Here is a 19,557-nt window from a genome sequence, read left to right as displayed (position 1 = left end):
TACATCAATTTGTGATCTTACCAGTGCTGGGGTCTTGAATAAGAAATAAACTGAAATATCCTGTTAATTCTCTGTGCAGGTCCAATTTGTGAGATACAATCTGAAACAAGAAAAAGTATGTATAATGTGTTAACTGTATTTATTTAATTTAGAAATTACTAATTTCAGTGCTACGGATATTTCCACCTGTATGGTGGGGCTAGTTGCACAGTAAATGTGTCAAAGGAGTTCTCCTCCTTTGTCTTGTGGTTTAAGAACACAGAAGTAGGTTTTAAATACATCCAGACCTATAGGGCAACCTACAAGCATGGTCACATAATCATGAACTTTTTTCAACATTTAAATCTTTAGCTTCATAATTCACAAACAGAAAAAGTGCTCTGGAAATAACCCTAAGGTTTTACTAGTGTGTCTGCAAAATCCCTGCAAAACTAGACCTGGATAGTATTATATATGGGCTCTGGTCCATAGACCGCTACGGAATTGCAATATCAGGATGCCATCAATTTTCTGAAGAATAAGAGGTCTAGCACATGCAAAAAGTCTTTTTTTTCACAACGTAATTTTATTGTTGACAGCTGGTGCAAGTCTGGTGCTGCTATGAACATCAGCAATATACAGGTATTGACAATAATGCAGATCTCAACATTTTCATTCTTACTATCACATAGTCTATGAAGTAACCGTCTTTGTATATAACTTATTCCAATAAACAATAGTGACATACAAAACTTGCAGAGAGAACAAAGATCTTAAATACAGGGGTGCAGGCCATACATTTGAGAGACAAATACAGTCAGCATCTAAGTCATAGTTCAGTACAATCATCCCGGTAATTCCTCGATAGCAGAAATGCGAGGGACAGGTTCCAGATAGGGCCCTCTGGCAAAATGCTTTTTTGATTCAATAAAACCTCTAACATGGCAAAGCCTCAAAAATACAAAACAAGTTGCCAAACAGACGCCAACCTCTGATTGAAACACCATGAGGGCTACATGGTCCCTGACTTTGGGAAGTGGTCACTTGTTTTTATCCCCCTTCACACAAGAACAAGTCAATAGGTCAATCAAAACTATGAACACGTTTTATGAAAATTGGACTAAGACATGCATCAATTTGTACAGAGGTTCTCTACATGGTGCAAAATAATATGAGAATATGTGCAAATCGAACATAACAGCACAATACATAATCCTTCGCTGGACAGTTTAAGCACTTAACCAGTATATAAACTCAACCAGTGGAAATATTGTTGGAATCTACATGTGCAAAGCAATGCATAGGTTTCTTTCTGGCCATGTGACTGCAAGCATTTATCTGGCTCTCTGCATCTCTGGTTGGCTGCATCCTTCTCCGACAGCCTAGCTGTCTCTCTGTATATGTATTTGTATACGTATGTGCTTGTTTGCATGCGACTGTATCTATTTGTGTCAAATAGTCATTCACTCTTCACGAGTGTACAAGAGAAACGTTTTCTGTCATTCCCCTGTGGCTGAGATCGACAGGGCCCCTTACCGGTGGTCACAGTTCATCAAGGATACTGAAAGAGGAAACCAGGGCATGCTACTTTAAATCAGAGGAATAACTACGTTTGAACACGTACCTTGAGGAGACGGATGGTTGAGATTATTGTGGCCTTACAACCAGCAGAGCCAGACTTTGCATTAATGTACACAAAGTGGCATCATTCACGCAGAGGTATAAAATAAATACATTTAGGGATGTGGGTTGCTCTAAAGCGGACAACATCCCTTGTAGATAGATAGGTAGAAGCAATGAATATGGGCGATGTGTAGGGGTGTCACATCTCCTATTCAAGTTTCAGGACCTGATAATGTAGTCCATCTCAGAGATCATTTGTTAAAGAAAGGTCTGTCATTGTAAGGTGGTGATCTTTTAATGATCTGTTCACTGGCTCACAACCTAACATTTGAAAGAGAGCATACTCATAAGAATATATATGTCAGGAGTTGTGTGTAGCAGGAACATGAATGTTTAATTCTATGTAAATGTTTTGTGATGTTTATTAACATGATTTATTTTACTTGGTTATCTTTTTTCAAAGCAAAACAGTCAGAGGTGCTGAAAAAAGGAACAAGACTTAAAACATGTTATGAGCATTGCACACTAGACATGGGCTTAGATTACATGCTGTGCTCAATGTATGGGAGAAAGGGGTAATTTGGTGTTTGGGGTTTTCATTTTCGTGTCTTGTTGAGTTTGTGTTTATGACCATGCCAGAACTGCTTTGCAAAAGTAGAAGTAAAGCTGGAGGACAACCAGGGAGCTAAATGTGTAAGCAGCCTAAGTAATTTTATACCCTAGTCGGTCTTAACATGTAGCTATTTATTTTTCTGTTGTGTTCAATACCATGTAACTTCTTTTAGATTTTGAAGAATAAAGTGGAAAGAAGTAGGCTCAGTTATTGGCCTTCTGAGAAGTTCGACTGAGTATAGGACAATGTGTCTCCTGGTTGAAGATACTTCGTAAGATGTAGACTGCTGGCTTTCCCTTCCTAGATGCTGATCAGACAAACACTGAACAGCTACAAATAGAGTACAGAAAATTGGTAGTGGTGTTTCCAAAGAAATTGGAATAAACCGCACATACACTGCTAGAGGTATATCGAAACAATACTGGATTAAACAGTAAAAAATCTCTCAAATATTAGAGACGGAGTGCTGCAAGGACCTATATCCCCCACTACCAGGAAGGATAAAAAACTCTTAATCCATAGGATTTACAAGTATGTACATAATCAAACAGATAGGTCAGGAGAGCACAATCCTATAAAGTAATTGCGTACAGACTGATATGATATACAGTCAGAGTAACATGTAGCTGTAAAACAGGTCAGAAACTACTCAGGCATAATAGGACGAAAAGAAGAATAAAGTTCAAGTATCAAGTCTTCTTTTTCTTTAATTGTCAACGTGATTCTCAAGTTCATAAAACAACAGCCGACACGTGTTTCGTCCGTACTTGAAATAGGTACAGGGACTTTTTCAAGGCAAAATAGTACCTATAAACTTGTAAACTGCATCAAACCTATTGAAGAGACAGGCACCACATAGTAATGGCACTCCATAACCGTATAGCACGCCGGTATTACCTACACAATTTGTTACCTTTGGAGATTCACCCCATTCCGTTATCCATTTTGCTGTTCTATTACACGGTCCACTTATATGGATATTTTGGACTGGGGCCACTCGGTTTTTGCTGGAACCTCTAATACCTCGTACTCTTCAGATTGATTGACACTATTTGCGTCTTATCACTCTACTCTATTTTGCCTTGAAAAAGTCCCTGTACCTATTTCAAGTACGGACGAAACACGTGTCGGCTGTTGTTTTATGAACTTGAGAATCACGTTGACAATTAATAAAGAAAAAGAAGACTTGATACTTGAACTTTATTCTTCTTTTCGTCCTATTATGCCTGAGTAGTTTCTGACCTGTTTTACAGCTACATGTTACTCTGACTGTATATCATATCAGTCTGTACGCAATTACTTTATAGGATTGTGCTCTCCTGACCTATCTGTTTGATTAGCTACAAATAGATTATAGAGTTACTAAATCTATCAAGGTATACTACACGTACAACAGTACGAAAGTCAATAGCGTTTTCGGTCCCTCTCTAATGTAACTCAGAATGTCCATGTCTCTACATAATTCACTTACGTATTCTTTTATATCATTCATTTATTTATTTATTTATGCGATTATATATAGCGCGAACTTTACCCGAAGGTGTCAGAGCGCTTTACATAGGACCCAGTTTCAAACATAAGGACTGACGGTACAAAAAGAATTTGCAGATTTTTGACTTACATAAGAACCAGTTGAAAACATACGGACTTAGGGTTACATGCGTTTTGGTACAGACAGAAAAAAATTGCAAATGTACAAGAGATAAAGTCACACAAGGAGGAGATACAAATCGATAAACTCTAGGCATATACTAGTGAAATCTCCATCTACTTAGGGAGGGGATACACATGGATATACTCTTAGAGTCACATAGGAATGGAAGAGAGCACAACGGTCTACTGCATATACTAGTGATTAGAGTTATCTCTATATACATAAGGAAGGGATACACATGGATATACTCTAAGAGTCACATAGAAATGGAAGAGAGCACAACGGTCTACTGCATATACTAGTGATTAGAGTTATCTCTATATACATAGGGAGGGGATATGACTGGATATACAGTCACAGCACCAAGGGAGGGACAGAGAAGGGCAGGAAAGAGAGACAAACCAGAGAGGGAAGCAGATAGTAACAAGTAAGACAGCGAAGACTGTGTCAGAGGCAGCAGGAGAGACAATAGAGAGGTCACTAGGACAGAGGGGGGAGGTCAGAGATCGCTAAAAAGGCGGAGGAGAAAGGTAGAAGAAGAAGTGAGTCATAAAAAGAAAATGGCGGGGAACACAGAGGTCCAGGTCTGAAAGTCCAGGAAGAGTGCTGCCATAGCCAGCAAGTCCGGGGGGAGAAAGGCAGTCCGCAGCAACGGTTGTGTGTTTACCATCGTGTGTTTATTATGTCCTTGCTGCAGAGAGAGAAATTCCCTTTAGGTTTGTCCCTGGAAGCGCGTGGTCCGCTGCTCACCTCTGTCCCGATGGTGCTGTACACCCCCAGGAGTCTCCAGATATTCAGGATCGGCTCCGTCGGCCGTTTTCAACACTGGACGCCATTTTGGAGTCAGGCGATTGTTGCCGATCGGGGGCTATTTCGTGCTTCAATGCGGTGTTTCATATCCTTCACATTAAGATATTTTGCCAAGTGTGTCTAGATCTCTGGCTCTTTTTAGTAACGTGCGGTCGGGGAGAACATGGCGGCCCTGAGCTAAGCGGTTGCTTGCCTCCGGAGGCACCATCGTCCCTCACCTAAAAATGCATCAAAATTGAGACTTGTAAACTTGCAGGATTCCTGTTTCAGGGACACGCTACGAATTGGGGAGGTTCGATTCACTCAGTGTTAAGAGAATTTGTCGCGGGGTACATGTAAACCTACCACGTTGGACTGCTGCCGCCCTGGAGTTGAGGAGGGGCTGTAGAGCGGCGGCGCGCGGACTCCTCCAAGCAGATTGCAGAAGAGACAGCACTGGGAGCCTGTCTGCGCCGTTCACGCTGGAGAAAGCTGTGTGTTTGGAGGAGACGGACGGGTGCTTGCCCGTGGCGATCGCTGGGCTCACATCCGCTCTTCCAAGTCCACAGCTATATCGACACGAGGTACAGGGGGTCCTGGAAGAGGGGGGTGACCCCGGTGCAGCTTTTTCACTTAGAGCGCCTGCAGAGGAGGATGGTAAGCTCTTCCTTCCCTCTCTTTCCACGCCGCAGAGTCTAGCAGAGCAGCCATCGGTGAGGGAGCAGGGGTGGGTGGGCATTAAGTTTGGTGCTGCACAGCGGGGTTTAGTCTCTGTCAATATTAGAACACAGATAGTAAAGAGTGCTAGGAGAGGCGGGGAGGTGCAGCAAAGGGGGTGACTAACGGGAAACCCTCCGATAAGAATATTAAGCAGCAACCGGATGGTGAATCAGTCATAAATAATAGCCCAACGAACAGGAAGGAGGGTACCGCCTTGGCCACAGAATTTGAAAACAGCTCAACCTTCCATCTCTGTGAAATTAAGGGCAAGAGCATTAAAACAGGCAGAGTGAAGGGTAAACCTTCAAAGTCAAGAACTAGGATTACCCCATCCTTGTGATCCTAAAAATTCAACCTCAGGTGCTAGACGTGGCAAAGCAGGGGCAGACTCTTAAAAAAAGACTTCTAGGCAGGTTGAGACCTTCTTTGGGGGACATGGAAGAGGCACAGGCAGTTGGCACCCCCACGTCTGCTACACAAGCTGCACCTGTGGCCAAACCTTCAACTCCGGGTTCGGATGAAGGTAATAGCCATGCAGAAATTGCGAGCCCCGTACACGAACGTAGGGGGGGGGGGCGAGTGGAGGTGGTGAAGGGGATACAACTTCTGCGGTCCATGATAATGAGGGCCCGAGTGTGGCAGCTCTGGAGGTGCTTTTTTCTACCCTTTCAATGGACATTAGAAAGGGTTTTTCTGGCTCGCAGGCAAATCAGGGGGGAAAATCAGGCTCTTCTGTGAATCTCTGGAGAAAAAAAATTGATCTCCTGAATTTGAGGACTGTCGCTTTAGAGAGTTCAGTCGGAGAACTCAGGAATGACTTGGGAGCAGCTAAAGCAGATATAACAGTGCTTAAAAAGGAAGAAGTCGAGCTCAGAGATAGACTGGAAATGTTGGAAAATAACTCTTGGCATAATAATCTGCATCTTTTGAATGTTCCGGAGGGAAAGATCTTAAAACATTTATTGTAACTCTCATAATGGAATCATCCTAACCGGACAAAGCCAAGAAAAATCTTAAACTATCTCACATTCTCCTTGAAAGAAAAAATTCTGAACTGTGCTTGAAAACAAAAATCATTGAGACCTAGAGACTTTGCCTTCCAAATTCGCTCGGACCTTGTGCGTGCAACTTTGGATCGACAGTGGGAACTGGCCAGGAAAATTGAAGATTTTAAGAGGCTGGGTGCGGTGGCCCAGCTAAAATTTCCTGCACTTGTAAAAATCATGCTTAATAACAAAATGTACAATTTAAAAACAGTGCATGAGGCGGATGAGCTTTTGGATAACTTAACCAAAGTCTCCAAATAGTTTTGCCACGATGACAGGCACACAATGGGGCATCTGGGAACTTTTTACTTCAAGACTTAGGATCTTTTAGATATCAAGCTTTCTTCTTCGACTAGATTTAAACACATAGGGTCATTGCACTAGGTATAGACTTTTAGGATTTTTTTTTGCCCGTTTGAATTTACTTTTAAGAAATAAGTGAGATCTTTGGAAAGGTCAGATGGGTGGAACACTGCATTGGCTCCAATCAAAGTGCTAATATTAGAAGGGTTGCCATCTTGGTAAAAAAGTATGTAAATGCTCGGCTTTTAAGTTCGATGGTAGACCCAGGTGGCTGATGGGTCAGCGTCAAGGTATCCGTCAAAGGGTCTCTATTAACAGTGGTAGGTTATTATGGCCCTAATGAAGATGGCCCATCCACTCTGAAAACTATTTTTGCAAATATCTTGGAATTTCCAGAAAACAATCATTCTTGCCGGTGACTTTAATATAGTCCTGAATCCTCAGTTGGAGAAGTCGCCAAGTAGCAGGGCAAATGTGTTGTCTACATCTAGGACATTTCTCCAAATGATGAGGCAGCAGGGACTGAGTGACATTTGGAGGTAAAGGTCGGGTTCCAATTTAGGCGTCTCGTTTTATAACCATAAATACAAACATAAATCACGGATAGATTATATCCTGGTCAGTCATGATCTGAGGAACAAAACGAAGGCTATAGGTTATCTAACCCCCCACCTATCAGACCATGCAGTGGTATGGATAGACCTAACGTGGGCAGAGAAAGAACTACCAAAGGTGTGGACGTTTGATCGTTTATTACTTTCGGACGATTCAGAAGCCAATTATTTATCTCAGGAGACAGAGTGCTTACTAAATATAAATGTTGGGTCAGCAGAGATCTCAGTAGTGTGGGATGCCTGGAAGGCCTATCTTAGAAGCCTGGTAACAAGTAGGATTTCCTACATATACAAGCAATATAGAGAGAAGGTGGAGCGGACTGAGCGTGATAGGAAGGTCGTGGAGCTGAACATGAATGGGGAGGTCGACGCAGTAAAACACCAGGAACATCAGGCAAAATTGGTAACCCTGAAAGATCAGTTGGAAAGTATTATTCAGATCAGGATCTCTAAAAGATAGGAGGCTAGTAAGCTTGCCCATTTTGAATACGGGGAGGGGGCCAGCCAACTCCTGGCAAGGAAAGCCAAGACCGCCAGGGCACGAAATTTTATAAAACAAATTGATATTGAACACAATAATACAGTGGCTGTCACGGATGAAGAGATTGGAGAAGCCTTCTTTGTCTTTTTCCAAGATCTATATAATGAAGACAATGTGGTAGATAGCAATGGGGTTTGGGAGTGTCTAAGTGGGATTAATCTCACTTCTTTAAACTCCTCCCAAAGAGAAAATCTGGAGCTTGATATATCCCAGCAGGAGGTCAGGAAAGCAATCGCCGCTTGCAAAGGTGGCAAGGCTGCAGGGCCCGACGGGCTTCCAGCGGAATTATATACATTTTTGGGAGAAGCCATATTTCCAACTATGACAACTTTGTTCAACAAGATACTAGTTGAAGGTGCTAGATCTGCTTTGTGTGGTAAAGCAACCAGAACATTAATTTTAAAGGGAGTGTAATCACCGGCAGACTGCGGGTCTTATAGACCCATCTCCCTCTTAAACACAGATTATAAGGTCTTCACTAGGATCTTGGCAGATAGATTGGGTGTAGTGGCGGGTGGTATATGGCATTTAGATCAAAGGGTTTTTTAAAAGGTAGGAATCTTTTCGATCTTACTAATGATTTTATTGGTGCCAGTGACTGCGCTTCCGCCTTTTCGTTACCTCTGGCAGCAATGACACTAGACACCACTAAAGCTTTCGATAGGGTCAACTGGAATTATCTATCGGCAGTGTTGGATAAGTTCAACCTTGGGGTGAAATTTCACTGAGTAATCCAACTTATATACAGAGGCCCTTCGGCAAGACTATTAGTCAATGGTAAATTGACTAACCCCTTTAAGATCACTAGGGAAACCAGGCAGGGCTGCCCCCTCTCTCCTCTCCTATTCGATATGTACATTGATCTTTTGCTCAGCGTCCCAGGGATGAGATGGGCATTACACCATTTAAGTTTGGAGCATAGGAGTGGAAGGTAGCTCTGTATGCGGATGACATCATGATCCTTACATCTGACTTAGAGTTGTTGTTCCTTCATGTCATTAGGTTAGCACAAGAGTTTGGCCAAGTGTCAGGCTACAAGGTAAACGCAGAAAAAACAAACATCCTGGTATGGAATCTGCTGGAGTGTCACCATCGGGCCAAAAGCGATATGAAATATTTAGGGGTTAGGATTGTCCAAAACATAGACAATATTTCGGGGACCAACCTAGCAAATGTTTCCAAGGAATGCCAAAGACCCATGAAATTGTGGGTCGATCTCCCATTGACTATTATGGGCAGAATTAATTTAATTAAAAAGGTAATATTGCCAAAAATGACTTTCCTTTTTAATTCTATTCTTTTATACTTTGAAAAGCAGGCCATTGTCACACTGCAGCAATCAATTAATTCATTTTTGTGGGCTTACAAAGCCACGAGAATATCATGGAAGAAACTACGGCGGAGGAGGGAGAAAGGAGGTCTTACACTCCTGGATCTCCAGTATCATGCCTGGGCCTTCCAATTAACACACAAGAATGCTGCTGAAATCCCCAGATGTGTCAGAGAGGTGGGGTCATGTTCTCGGCCATGCTGGATGCAGTGGGATTGTCACATGAAAGGTTCCTTTTTAAGAATGGAGACCAGAAGTTTTTTTAAGAAGATCAGACTGAAGGTCCTCCTGGGTATGGCTCGTACATGGGCCAGAATTAAGCAAAGTACCAGCTTAAACTATTTGTCAAGTTAGGCTCCTTTTTGGGACTGTCCGGGGGCTCCGGACGGCCTGAAAGATAAACTGGCAGCCCCACTGAAAACATCGGGCTTCTAGTGTGGGGGGGGTCTAGCTGCTGAGGGCTCACTCCTGCCCTGGGCGGCGCTTGATGACAAACTAGAGGAGGGCATGTCCAGGTTTAAATAGTTGCAATTGCAGAGTTGGTCCCAATATTTGAACAAACCTATAGGTGAAGGAAACATTCTAGAGGAGCAACTGGTATTAAGACCGGCGGGGAGGAAAGAGGTGTCTTTCACTGGACCATCGAGGAAGTTATTGATGGGGATTTTAAATTAGCGGAAGAACTGTGGGGCGCTTTTATATCAGATGTAGACTGGGAGGACTTGTGGCAACCTTCTTTCAACACCTTGTTTGCAGTGGTAAAACCTGCTTGGCTCAGGAGGAACCACTATTTCACTACACACAGGACCAATTGATCTCCCTCTAGACGTTCTACAATTACAAAGGGCCCTCCTGCTAGCTGTAAGAAGTGTGATTTGGTGAACGCTTCTGACATTTACATGTTTAAAGATTGCCCAGCTATCTCTGAATTTTGGGAGAGGGTGGGGGCTACCATAGCTGACATCTTGGGGACCCGGGTCCAAATTTCTCTGGCCCTGATTATATTTGGTATTGCTGGAGAAATTACAGGTTCGGCCAGGGGGTTCTTATTTTACGCAATCCTGCTGGCTAGACGAGAAATTTGTAGGAGATGGCTGGAGGCCACACCCCCCACCTATTCAGAGGGGAACATCCTTTACAACGCAACTTTTACAACGAAGTACCTTTACGACGCAACCATTACAACGCAACTTTTACAACGTCTTGCGCTGGGGGGCGCTCTAGGATAGGGAATAGTTTCCAACACCTTCCCTACTATCCACGGGGACTGGAGTTGGAATAGTAAATTAAACCATTCACTATCCAGCGCCCCCCAACGCAAGTCGTTGTAACGACTTGCGTTGTAAAACTTGCTTCGTAATGGCATGCGTTGTAACGTCATACATCCTATTCAGATTGACTATCATCCTTATATAAGACCTCCAAAACTGATTTGGTCAGACTGCAGAATAGTAGAAAGAAGGCACTATGGGACTGTTTGCTCAGCTGGTCTCCTCATTAGTGTAGGGGGATTTTAAAGGAGTATTGTTGTTCTAGGGGTTTAAGTTGGGGTGTTATCACTTTGGAAATTTTATTTTTTTATCTTCTCTTTTTGATCCTGTCATTATGCCTCTTTGGAAGCTCTCTGACTGTGCTGGGTCCTGCTTTCTCTCTGGTGGGTCTGCAGCTACAGCCATTGGTTACGATCAACCAGAGGGGAGTGCGACCACCCTCTCCCTTAAAAGGAGAGGTCAGTTACACCTAGTAGGTTTGTTGTTTGTTGGTAGGAGGGCAGCATCTTTGGGGCCTTACCTTGATTGCCTACGTCTCTAGAAATAGAGTAAGGATAACATCCTGCTTTTCTGTTTACTGCGGTTGGAGGCGGATGAGGATTAAAAAAAGAAAAAAGAAAAAATGTAAGATATACTTTGCCAATCTTTTTAACTCGATCCTGGAGTCTTGATATCCCAGAATGATTATTCCCAATTCGTTGCACTATCCCTCAAAAATAGCATTAACACCAACATAGCGGCCTGCTACACAACCATGCAGTTGGGATTTTTTATCCCCCATCTCCACATGTTAACTCATACAAAGTAACCTTCCAATAGGTTTGGCTCCTCACGCATGTCACGTCTGTATATTATTATTATCTACAGTACTTTAGTACTTGATCTAGGGAGGGGTTCAGGCGTTCTAAATCTAGCACAAAAACCTCAGTGCGCCATGTTACCTCCATCACTCGTTCAGCCGAGTCTGATGTCTGAACATCAATTCTGATCCTTCTTCCATTAGGCAGATAAACATCTAAGTCCACTTTATGTTCTTGAATCCTGAATGTATCCTGAAAAAAATATAGCATATAGACATTAGTGGTAGGTGTATCCAATATTTCAAATAAATAATTTTCTTGATTAGCCTCAGATATGCATTATACCTTTAGTGACAACCAGATGGTTAGACTGTTTAACGTTTAGGCAAAGATACTTCGCAAGCAGAAGCTACATTTGCTTTAAAATGCACCCCACAATATTGTTATTGTCCGATTAGAGACCAAGGCCATAGTTCCCTCTAAGCTGCGTGCATGAGCAGGTACCCACAATCCATTGAGCCTGAAGCAGAGTACCCCACACCGAATTATCAGACTGCCATACATGCTTTGGTGAAGCTTATGAAGTCACTCCGCTTAGATGGGAGGAAGGCATGTAGTCAATTTGACAGAGTGTTTTTTACCGATAGGCTAGGTGCTAGTTTTTTTTGCAGATTTATACAGCGCAAAGTTAACCCAAAGGTCCTTGAGTGCATTACATTAGCATCACTTACAATACAGAAAATCTAATTTTTTTGTGGCACGAGGAGAATAAGTGATTCGTCCAGAATCACAGGATGTTGAGCCAGCGCCTAGACAATGGCCCGGCTCAGCTCTGGCCAGAAGACACACTCTATACTGCCAGGGAACGGAGATGTTCATCCTACACCACCCGCTAGCTAGCAATGTTTCTGCATCTGGAGGTGCCTGCTGCCCAGTCACTGTGTGCAACAGAAGTGTCCGAGAGCAGCATATGCTTTTCTGTGGATATCGACAGTGACAAGCTGCAGTACAGGTGAAGTGCTGTTAAACACTTCTTTTTTTATTTCAAGAGACCATTAAAAAGAACGTGAACACCTGTAGTGGAGTGCGGCCCTAGATCAGCAGGGGAGGGCGAAACCCTAAAAATCAGGAAGGTAAGTTTGGTATTCAGTCGGTTCATTCCTTCATGAGTTTGTCTCTTCTACTCGAACCCTTTGCCACCTCACAGGGCTGGAAGAGAAGGAGAGAGAAGGAGAGAGAGAGAGAGAAGGAGAGAGAGAGAGAGAGAAGGAGAGAGAGAGAGAGAGAAGGAGAGAGAGAGAGAGAGAAGGAGAGAGAGAGAGAGAGAGAGAGAGAGAGAGAGAGAGAGAGAGAGAGAGAGAGAGAGAGAGAGAGAGAGAGAGAGAGAGAGAGAGAGAGAGAGAAAATGGGAGGGAGAAAGAAGGGGAGAGAGAAAGAAGGGGAGAGAGGAGAGAGAGAGAGAAAATGGGAGGGAGAAAGAAGGGGAGAGAGAAAGAAGGGGAGAGAGGAGAGAGAGAAGGAGAGAGAGAGAGAGGGGGGGAGAGAAGGAGAGAGAGAGAAAGAGAGAGAGAGAAGGTGAGAGAGAGAGAAGGGGGAGAGAGAAGGGGGAGAAAGAGGGAAGGAGAGAGAGAAGGAGAGAGGGAGAAGGAGGGAGAGGGGAGAGGGAGGAGGGAGGAGGGAGGAGAGAGGGAAGGGGAGAGAGGAGAGAGACAAGGGGAGAGAGATAGAAAGGAGAGAGAAGGAGAGAGAGAGAAGGAGGAGAGAGAAGGAGAGAGAGAGAGAGAGAGAGAGAGAGAGAGAGGGGGGAGAGAAGGAGAGAGAGAGAGAGAGAGGAGAGAGAGAGAGAGAGAGAGAGAGAGAGAGAGAGAGAGAGGGAGAGAGAAGGGGGAGAGAGAAGGGGGAGAAAGAGAGAAGGGGGAGAGAGAAGGGGGAGAAAGAGGGAAGGAGAGAGAGAAGGAGAGAGGGAGAAGGAGGGAGAGGGGAGAGGGAGGAGGGAGGAGGGAGGAGAGAGGGAAGGGGAGAGAGGAGAGAGACAAGGGGAGAGAGAGATAGAAAGGAGAGAGAAGGAGAGAGAGAAGGAGAGAGAGAAGGAGAGAGAGAGAGAGAGAGCGAGAGAGAGAGAGAGAGAGAGAGAGGGGAGAGAAGGAGAGAGAGAGAGAGAGAAGGTGAGAGAGAGAAGGGGGAGAGAGAAGGGGGAGAAAGAGGGAAGGAGAGAGAGAAGGAGAGAGGGAGAAGGAGGGAGAGGGGAGAGGGAGGAGGGAGGAGGGAGGAGAGAGGGAAGGGGAGAGAGGAGAGAGACAAGGGGAGAGAGAGATAGAAAGGAGAGAGAAGGAGAGAGAGAAGGTGAGAGAGAAGGAGAGAGAGAGAGAGAGAGAGAGAGAGAGAGAGAGAGAGAGAGAGGGGGGGGAGAGAAGAGAGAGAGAGAGAGAGAGAAGGGGAGAGAGAGAGAAGGGGGAGAGAGAAGGGGGAGAAAGAGGGAAGGAGAGAGAGAAGGAGAGAGGGAGGAGGGAGAGGGGAGAGGGAGGAGGGAGGAGAGAGGGAAGGGGAGAGAGGAGAGAGACAAGGGGAGAGAGAGATAGAAAGGAGAGAGAGAAGGAGAGAGAGAGAAGGTGAGAGAGAAGGAGAGAGAGAGAGAGAGAAGGAGAGAGAGAGAAAGGAGAGAGAGAGGGCGAGGGAGAGAGAGAGGGAGAGACCTAATGATGTGCAAACCCGTTTTGCAATAGCAAATATTCGAAAACACAGGCTTTGTGATTGCAAAACCGGGACTTCCAATACCATTCTGACTCCCAAAGCACAATGTACATGTTTGACATCCGGGGAGAATGCGCTGTTTACTCTTCTGGTGCCAACAGCTCCCGTCCCATGAGGAGGGCATATCTGCTTTGAGAAAGCAAGTGTTTGCAGAGTCACTTTCAGTTCTAAGCCTGATCTGCTGACTTTACAAAACCGACGTGCGCATTGTAGAGATGACAGGATGCCGGTAAGTAGTAAATCCTTTATTATGTGTAACACACCTGACACCAAAGGTACGTCTGACCGCAAGTGCCAGAGGCAAGCAACTGTCACCCAACTGTCAGCCTGCCGGTGATCAGGTAGAACACCCTGACGTCATAGTGCACCGGCAGGCAGCGCGTGCAGAGAACATGCTGCGCGTGTAATGAAAACAAAGCAACAGTTATATAAACACTACACATCTCCCTTCCTAAACAACTAAGGGGCCCATGGATAACATGAGTGGTTGCAGATGGGAAAAGAAGAACCCGCAGCTAATCACACACGTAATCTTGTAATTTAGCTGGAGGCTTAACTACTCTTCCATATCGGCTTACACTGGGTTCATCCTCACAACTGTCGTCTTGTGACGCGACATCTTCATAAACAGAATCTTCGGAATCTGACCCAATATCACTGTTGGTCAGACACCTGTACTTCTCTACTGCTACCTTGCTCTGACCACTACTGCCGTCTTCCAACCGGGATGTACCTGAGTTGTCCTCAATCTCAGAAAACACCTCGTATGTACCTAAAGATATAACGTTGGTACCCTCTGGTCGAGACCCCTCAGCTCCAACACGGTCCAGAATCCAATCGTAGTCCTGAGAACAAGAAACTTCATTGTCTTCCATAACAGAATCGTAATCACACTCTCCACCTCCCTCCTTGCATAAGGACAAAGCAGAAAAATGCCATGACTTTCCATCGCTTAAGAGGGCTGAATTACAAAACACTTTTTTTACTTCCATTGGTTGAGAGTATTGTTTTTTTCCCTTTCTGGTGATCCTTGCACTTTTTACCCTCACATAGTCGCCTTCCTTGATGCTAATTCTCTTACTAGCATGTTTACTGTCAAAGTACTTTTTGCAAATTGCTTGCGATTTTTTTACATTCTCCTGTATTTCCTCCGGAGACCACATGACTCTTTCTGTTTTGGCCCAACTTATATTATCCTTTGTGATTGGTGTCCTTCCTCTCAAAAGTACAAAAGGACAGGTGCCAGTTGATACACATGGTGTAACTCGGAATGACCAAAGATTTTTTATTATTTGCTTCCTCCATGACATGTTACTCTGGTTTGCCAGTTGGATTATTCCTTTAATCACCCGATTAAATCTTTCTACAGCACCATTACCAGCCGGATGGTACACAGATGTAGTTTTGTGCTCAATACCATGTTTCTTCAGAAACTCCTTGAATTCTTTAGAAATGAACTGTGGGCCGTTGTCCGAAACAATGCATTTTGGCAGTCCCTCCCCTAGGAAAAGTTTGCGCAAAAACCCTACAACACTTTTTGCATCAGCTTCCTGCACCACTTCTACCTCTGGCCACTTTGAGAAATGGTCTACAAGAACAATCAGATACAACAGTTCATTTCTTTCTCTAATTGGACCACACAAATCTATACCCAGTCTGACCCATGGCATGTTAGGACAAGATAGTGGTTGAAGAGGTGGTCTCAAAGTTTGTTTTGTCTTATCTGAATTTTCACAGGCCGTACAATTTCTTACACTTCTTTCAATATCCAAGTCATACCCTGGCCACCAGTAAGAATTTCTTACTCTACTCTTGGTCTTACCAATTCCAAGGTGTCCTTCATGGCAAATGTCTAGGAGTTTTGGACGTAAATCCCTAGGCGGAATCATCTTTCCACTCCTTAAAATCAGCTCACCTTCCACTGACAGTTCATTCCTGAGTTCCCAAAAAGGACGTAATTGAGCTGGTATTTTCCTCTTGTCCGGCCAGCCCGCCCTTATGTATTTTTTTACCTCAAGTAAAGTTTCATCTTTTTCCATCATTCCTGTCCATTCACCAACCGAAATACACTGCACCTCTTCCAGAATGTTTGCAATACAGAAAGTGTCTATACCTGAAACCTGTTCTTCATCATACGGTAGGGGCAAACGGCTTAGACAGTCTGCCACCTTGTTTCTCACCCCAGGAAGGTATTCAACTTCATAGTTATACTCTAACATTTTCATGGAAATCCTAGATAATCTGGGGGAAGCAACCAGGAGACCCTTTGTGGACAGCACCTTTATCAAAGGTTTGTGATCGCTTCTAAGGGTGATGTTATACCCCCAAATGTATTGTCTGAAATGGTTAAGTGCCCACGCACACGCTAGTGCCTCCCTCTCAATCACGGAATACCTCACCTCTGTAGGAGTGATTGACCGAGAGGCAAAAGCAACGGTAACTTCTTTACCTTCTCCATTGACCTGCGAAAGAACTGCACCCAACCCCTTGTTGCTAGCGTCTGTGGTAACTATGCTCTTAAGGGAGGGGTTAAACCCTTGAAGGGGTGGAGCACCACAAATGTCTTCCTTTATCCTTCTAAGCGCCTCTTCACAAACTGCATTCCACTCAAATTTATTCTTTTGCTTAATGAGTTCCCTTAAATGTAAAGTTTTAGAAGAAAAGTTCCTTACGAACTTAGCGTAGAATTCAGATAACCCTAAGAATGCTCTAACCTCATCTTTATTCTGGGGTGAAGGCGCATCCCTAATTGCTGCCAGCAGCTCTTCTTTTGGTCTTATACCATTCCCATCAATTTCATGCCCCAAATAGGTGACCTTATTGGCAGCAAATTTGCATTTACGTAGATCTGCTGTAAGCCCATGATGTTCCAGCAACCCTAGGACCCTGTTTAATTTGGCATCATGTTCACCTCTGCTTTTGCCTGTTACCATGATGTCGTCTTGGAAAATCAATAGATCTTTTTCACCTTTAAAGAGTTCACTCATCAATCTCTGAAACATGGCCGCAGCAGAGGCCAGCCCAAAAGGTACTCTCTTGAATCTATAACACCCCAGTGGGGTCACAAACGTTGTAAGACTTCTGCTATTAGGATGCAATGCCACCTGGTGGTAAGCGGAGCTTAGGTCAATTGTAGAAAACCATTTAGCACCATTTGTAAGGGACAGCATCTCACTAATCTTTGGCAAGGGAAATTGATCTACCAAAATGTTTTTATTTAAATCGCGAAGATCAATGCAAAGACGAAGCTTGCCATTAGACTTCCTCGCGACCACCAAAGGCGAAACCCACTCTGCCGATTCCACCGGTTCAATAATTCCCTCCCTCTGCAACTTTTTAAGTTCATTCTCCACCTCACCAATGATAGAAAATGGTATGTTTCTAGACTTGTGTATGCAGGGTATGGCGTCCCTCTTAAGTTTTATTTCGTGGACGAAACCTCTAAGCTTTCCAATGTTCTCTGAAAATACCCCAGGAAACCTTTTCTTATAGAAATTGTTACAATCTTCTTCAGTCTGTAAAATGAGGACGGGATCTGGACTGTTGGGATCTAGAATAATACCTAATTCTCCCTGATCCATCCATCCTAACACGGATGGACCCACTTTGGAGACGTACAGTTTGCAAAATGCTTGACGGGATTTAAATATGAACTCGAGTTCCCTAAAACCTAACATTTCAATGGGTTGATAATTGAATGATTTAGGAAAAACATCTGGTTTCAACAATTTTTTCCCTATCACCGGTACAAATTTCTCCATCCATACTTCCTCATTCACTATGGTATATGGCGAGCCCGAATCTGCCACAATGGACACATCAACCCCACCAATATTCATGTCACAGATAGGTTTCTTTTTTTTGTTTAGCTTGTCTTCTACAATTAACACAAATAAGTTCATATCATCTTCATCTGAAGATGTAAATCTTTCTTCTTCCTCTGAAATTATCGCTTTTACATTTTTATTGCCCTTTTGTTTCTTAGGACACATTACACCAAAATGTCCTACCATACTGCAATTAGAACATTTTTGTCTCACTGCTGGACAAGACCTGTCATTGGCTAGATGGTATCTACTGCCGCATCTATAACATCTTCTCTCATCTGATAGTTTACTTTTATGGATAGTATCTTTACCTTTTTCGTATCCAGAACTAGGTTTTACATAGCTCCTCTTTGAACTTATGACTTTTGCTACAGTAGATTTATCCTCAACAGAGGACTTTTCCTCTAGTAATACTGCTCTCGCACATCTCCCTGTTAATTCTGTACATTTTACAATTTCAACCACTTCTTCCAATGGTAATTCACCTTTAGCCCACAATTTTTCCTGTACATGTTTATTTGAGGATCTCATAACGACCTGGTCACGAATAAGTTCATCATGTAATGCCCCAAATCTACAGGTAAGTGCTAAGTTTTTCAACGCAACAACATAATCTTCAATAGATTCTTCCTGTGTTTGCTTGCGTTGAAAAAATTTGAATCTGTTAACAGAAATGGAGATGGTAGGCTTGAAATACAAAGTCAAATCTTCTAATGCATTATCATAAACATCTCCAGGCCTAGTTTTTTTGTTTATCTTATTATATATTTTCATCGCCTTTGCTCCTAGACAGTGAAGTAGGATTCTCTTTTTCTTCTCCGGTGTCAACTCCTCTTCCCCCTCAAAAGTGGATAAATAATTTTCAAAATACTCCCTCCACTCCTCCCATTTGAGTGCATCATCCCCAGTAGATGGTATGAAAGGTTGTGGGGGTGATAGATTCCAAACATTACCTGTAGCCATCATATACGTTAACTACTCTTCAAAATAGTGAATGAATAATATATATTTTACAATATTTTCTAACTGAACCAAACCTTAGGACACTTTAAAAATTAGAAGAGTGTATTTTCCATTCCATTTTGTAGAAAACCATACAGTGTTATTAAACAGAATTTTACTGTCAGTTTATTTCCTTCTTTTAAGAGTAAAGTCTATTCGTTATCCTCAAACTCAGATGTGCGCATCATCGGTAATATTAACACGCCACTAATCCTTGTGAAAGCAAATTTAATTGCTAAGAGGGTAAATCTCCCTTGAATCTGCTCATCGACGCAAAGAAAACAGCTTTCCTATTCAATTAATAGGTGTGCGTATCACCAGCAGATGACACACGATAACCCTTGTTAAAAATGGCCGCCGACGTAGCCTCACGCTGCGTTCCATTGACGTCACAAACCAACCTGACAGGAATTCTCCTCAGGCTTTCCGTGTAGACACGCAGGAGGGCGGGAGTCGCATCGATTTCCACATACGAAGGCGCTCATAAACTCAAGCGTTTTCTTCTGCCCCTCTTCCACGCCGTCTCAGACTGTGTCACGCCGTCTCAGCAAGCGAAGGCAATTTTAGACATGCAGACCATCTCCTCACAAGTTCCGCCCTTCAGTCTCAACAAACGGCATTCGGCGAGAGGGCGGGGAGCAAACAGAACTTAAAATTGCAGGCAGTGTACAACGGGAACCCCCGAGACACTCTC

At 43.5% G+C, this 19,557-nt stretch overlaps 1 protein-coding gene across 2 annotated transcripts in view; it reads right to left on the bottom strand.

Moving 5' to 3' along the window:
* Positions 1-19,557, bottom strand: part of SNX31 (sorting nexin 31) — a 232,628-nt gene that overhangs the window by 124,211 nt on the left and 88,860 nt on the right. For both annotated transcript variants that reach the window (XM_078685580.1, XM_078685581.1), the window contains exons 5-6: positions 11,425-11,535; positions 22-100 (exon numbers count right to left, since the gene is read on the bottom strand). In XM_078685580.1, coding sequence (XP_078541706.1) covers positions 22-100; positions 11,425-11,535 — 190 coding nt within the window. The remainder of the gene's footprint in view (positions 1-21; positions 101-11,424; positions 11,536-19,557) is intronic.

Source organism: Lissotriton helveticus, chromosome 4_1 (genome assembly GCF_964261635.1).
Source record: "Lissotriton helveticus chromosome 4_1, aLisHel1.1, whole genome shotgun sequence".
Lineage (NCBI taxonomy): Eukaryota > Metazoa > Chordata > Amphibia > Caudata > Salamandridae > Lissotriton > Lissotriton helveticus.
Note: the sequence above shows the minus strand (reverse complement) of the source record. Positions and strands in the feature narration are given on the sequence as shown.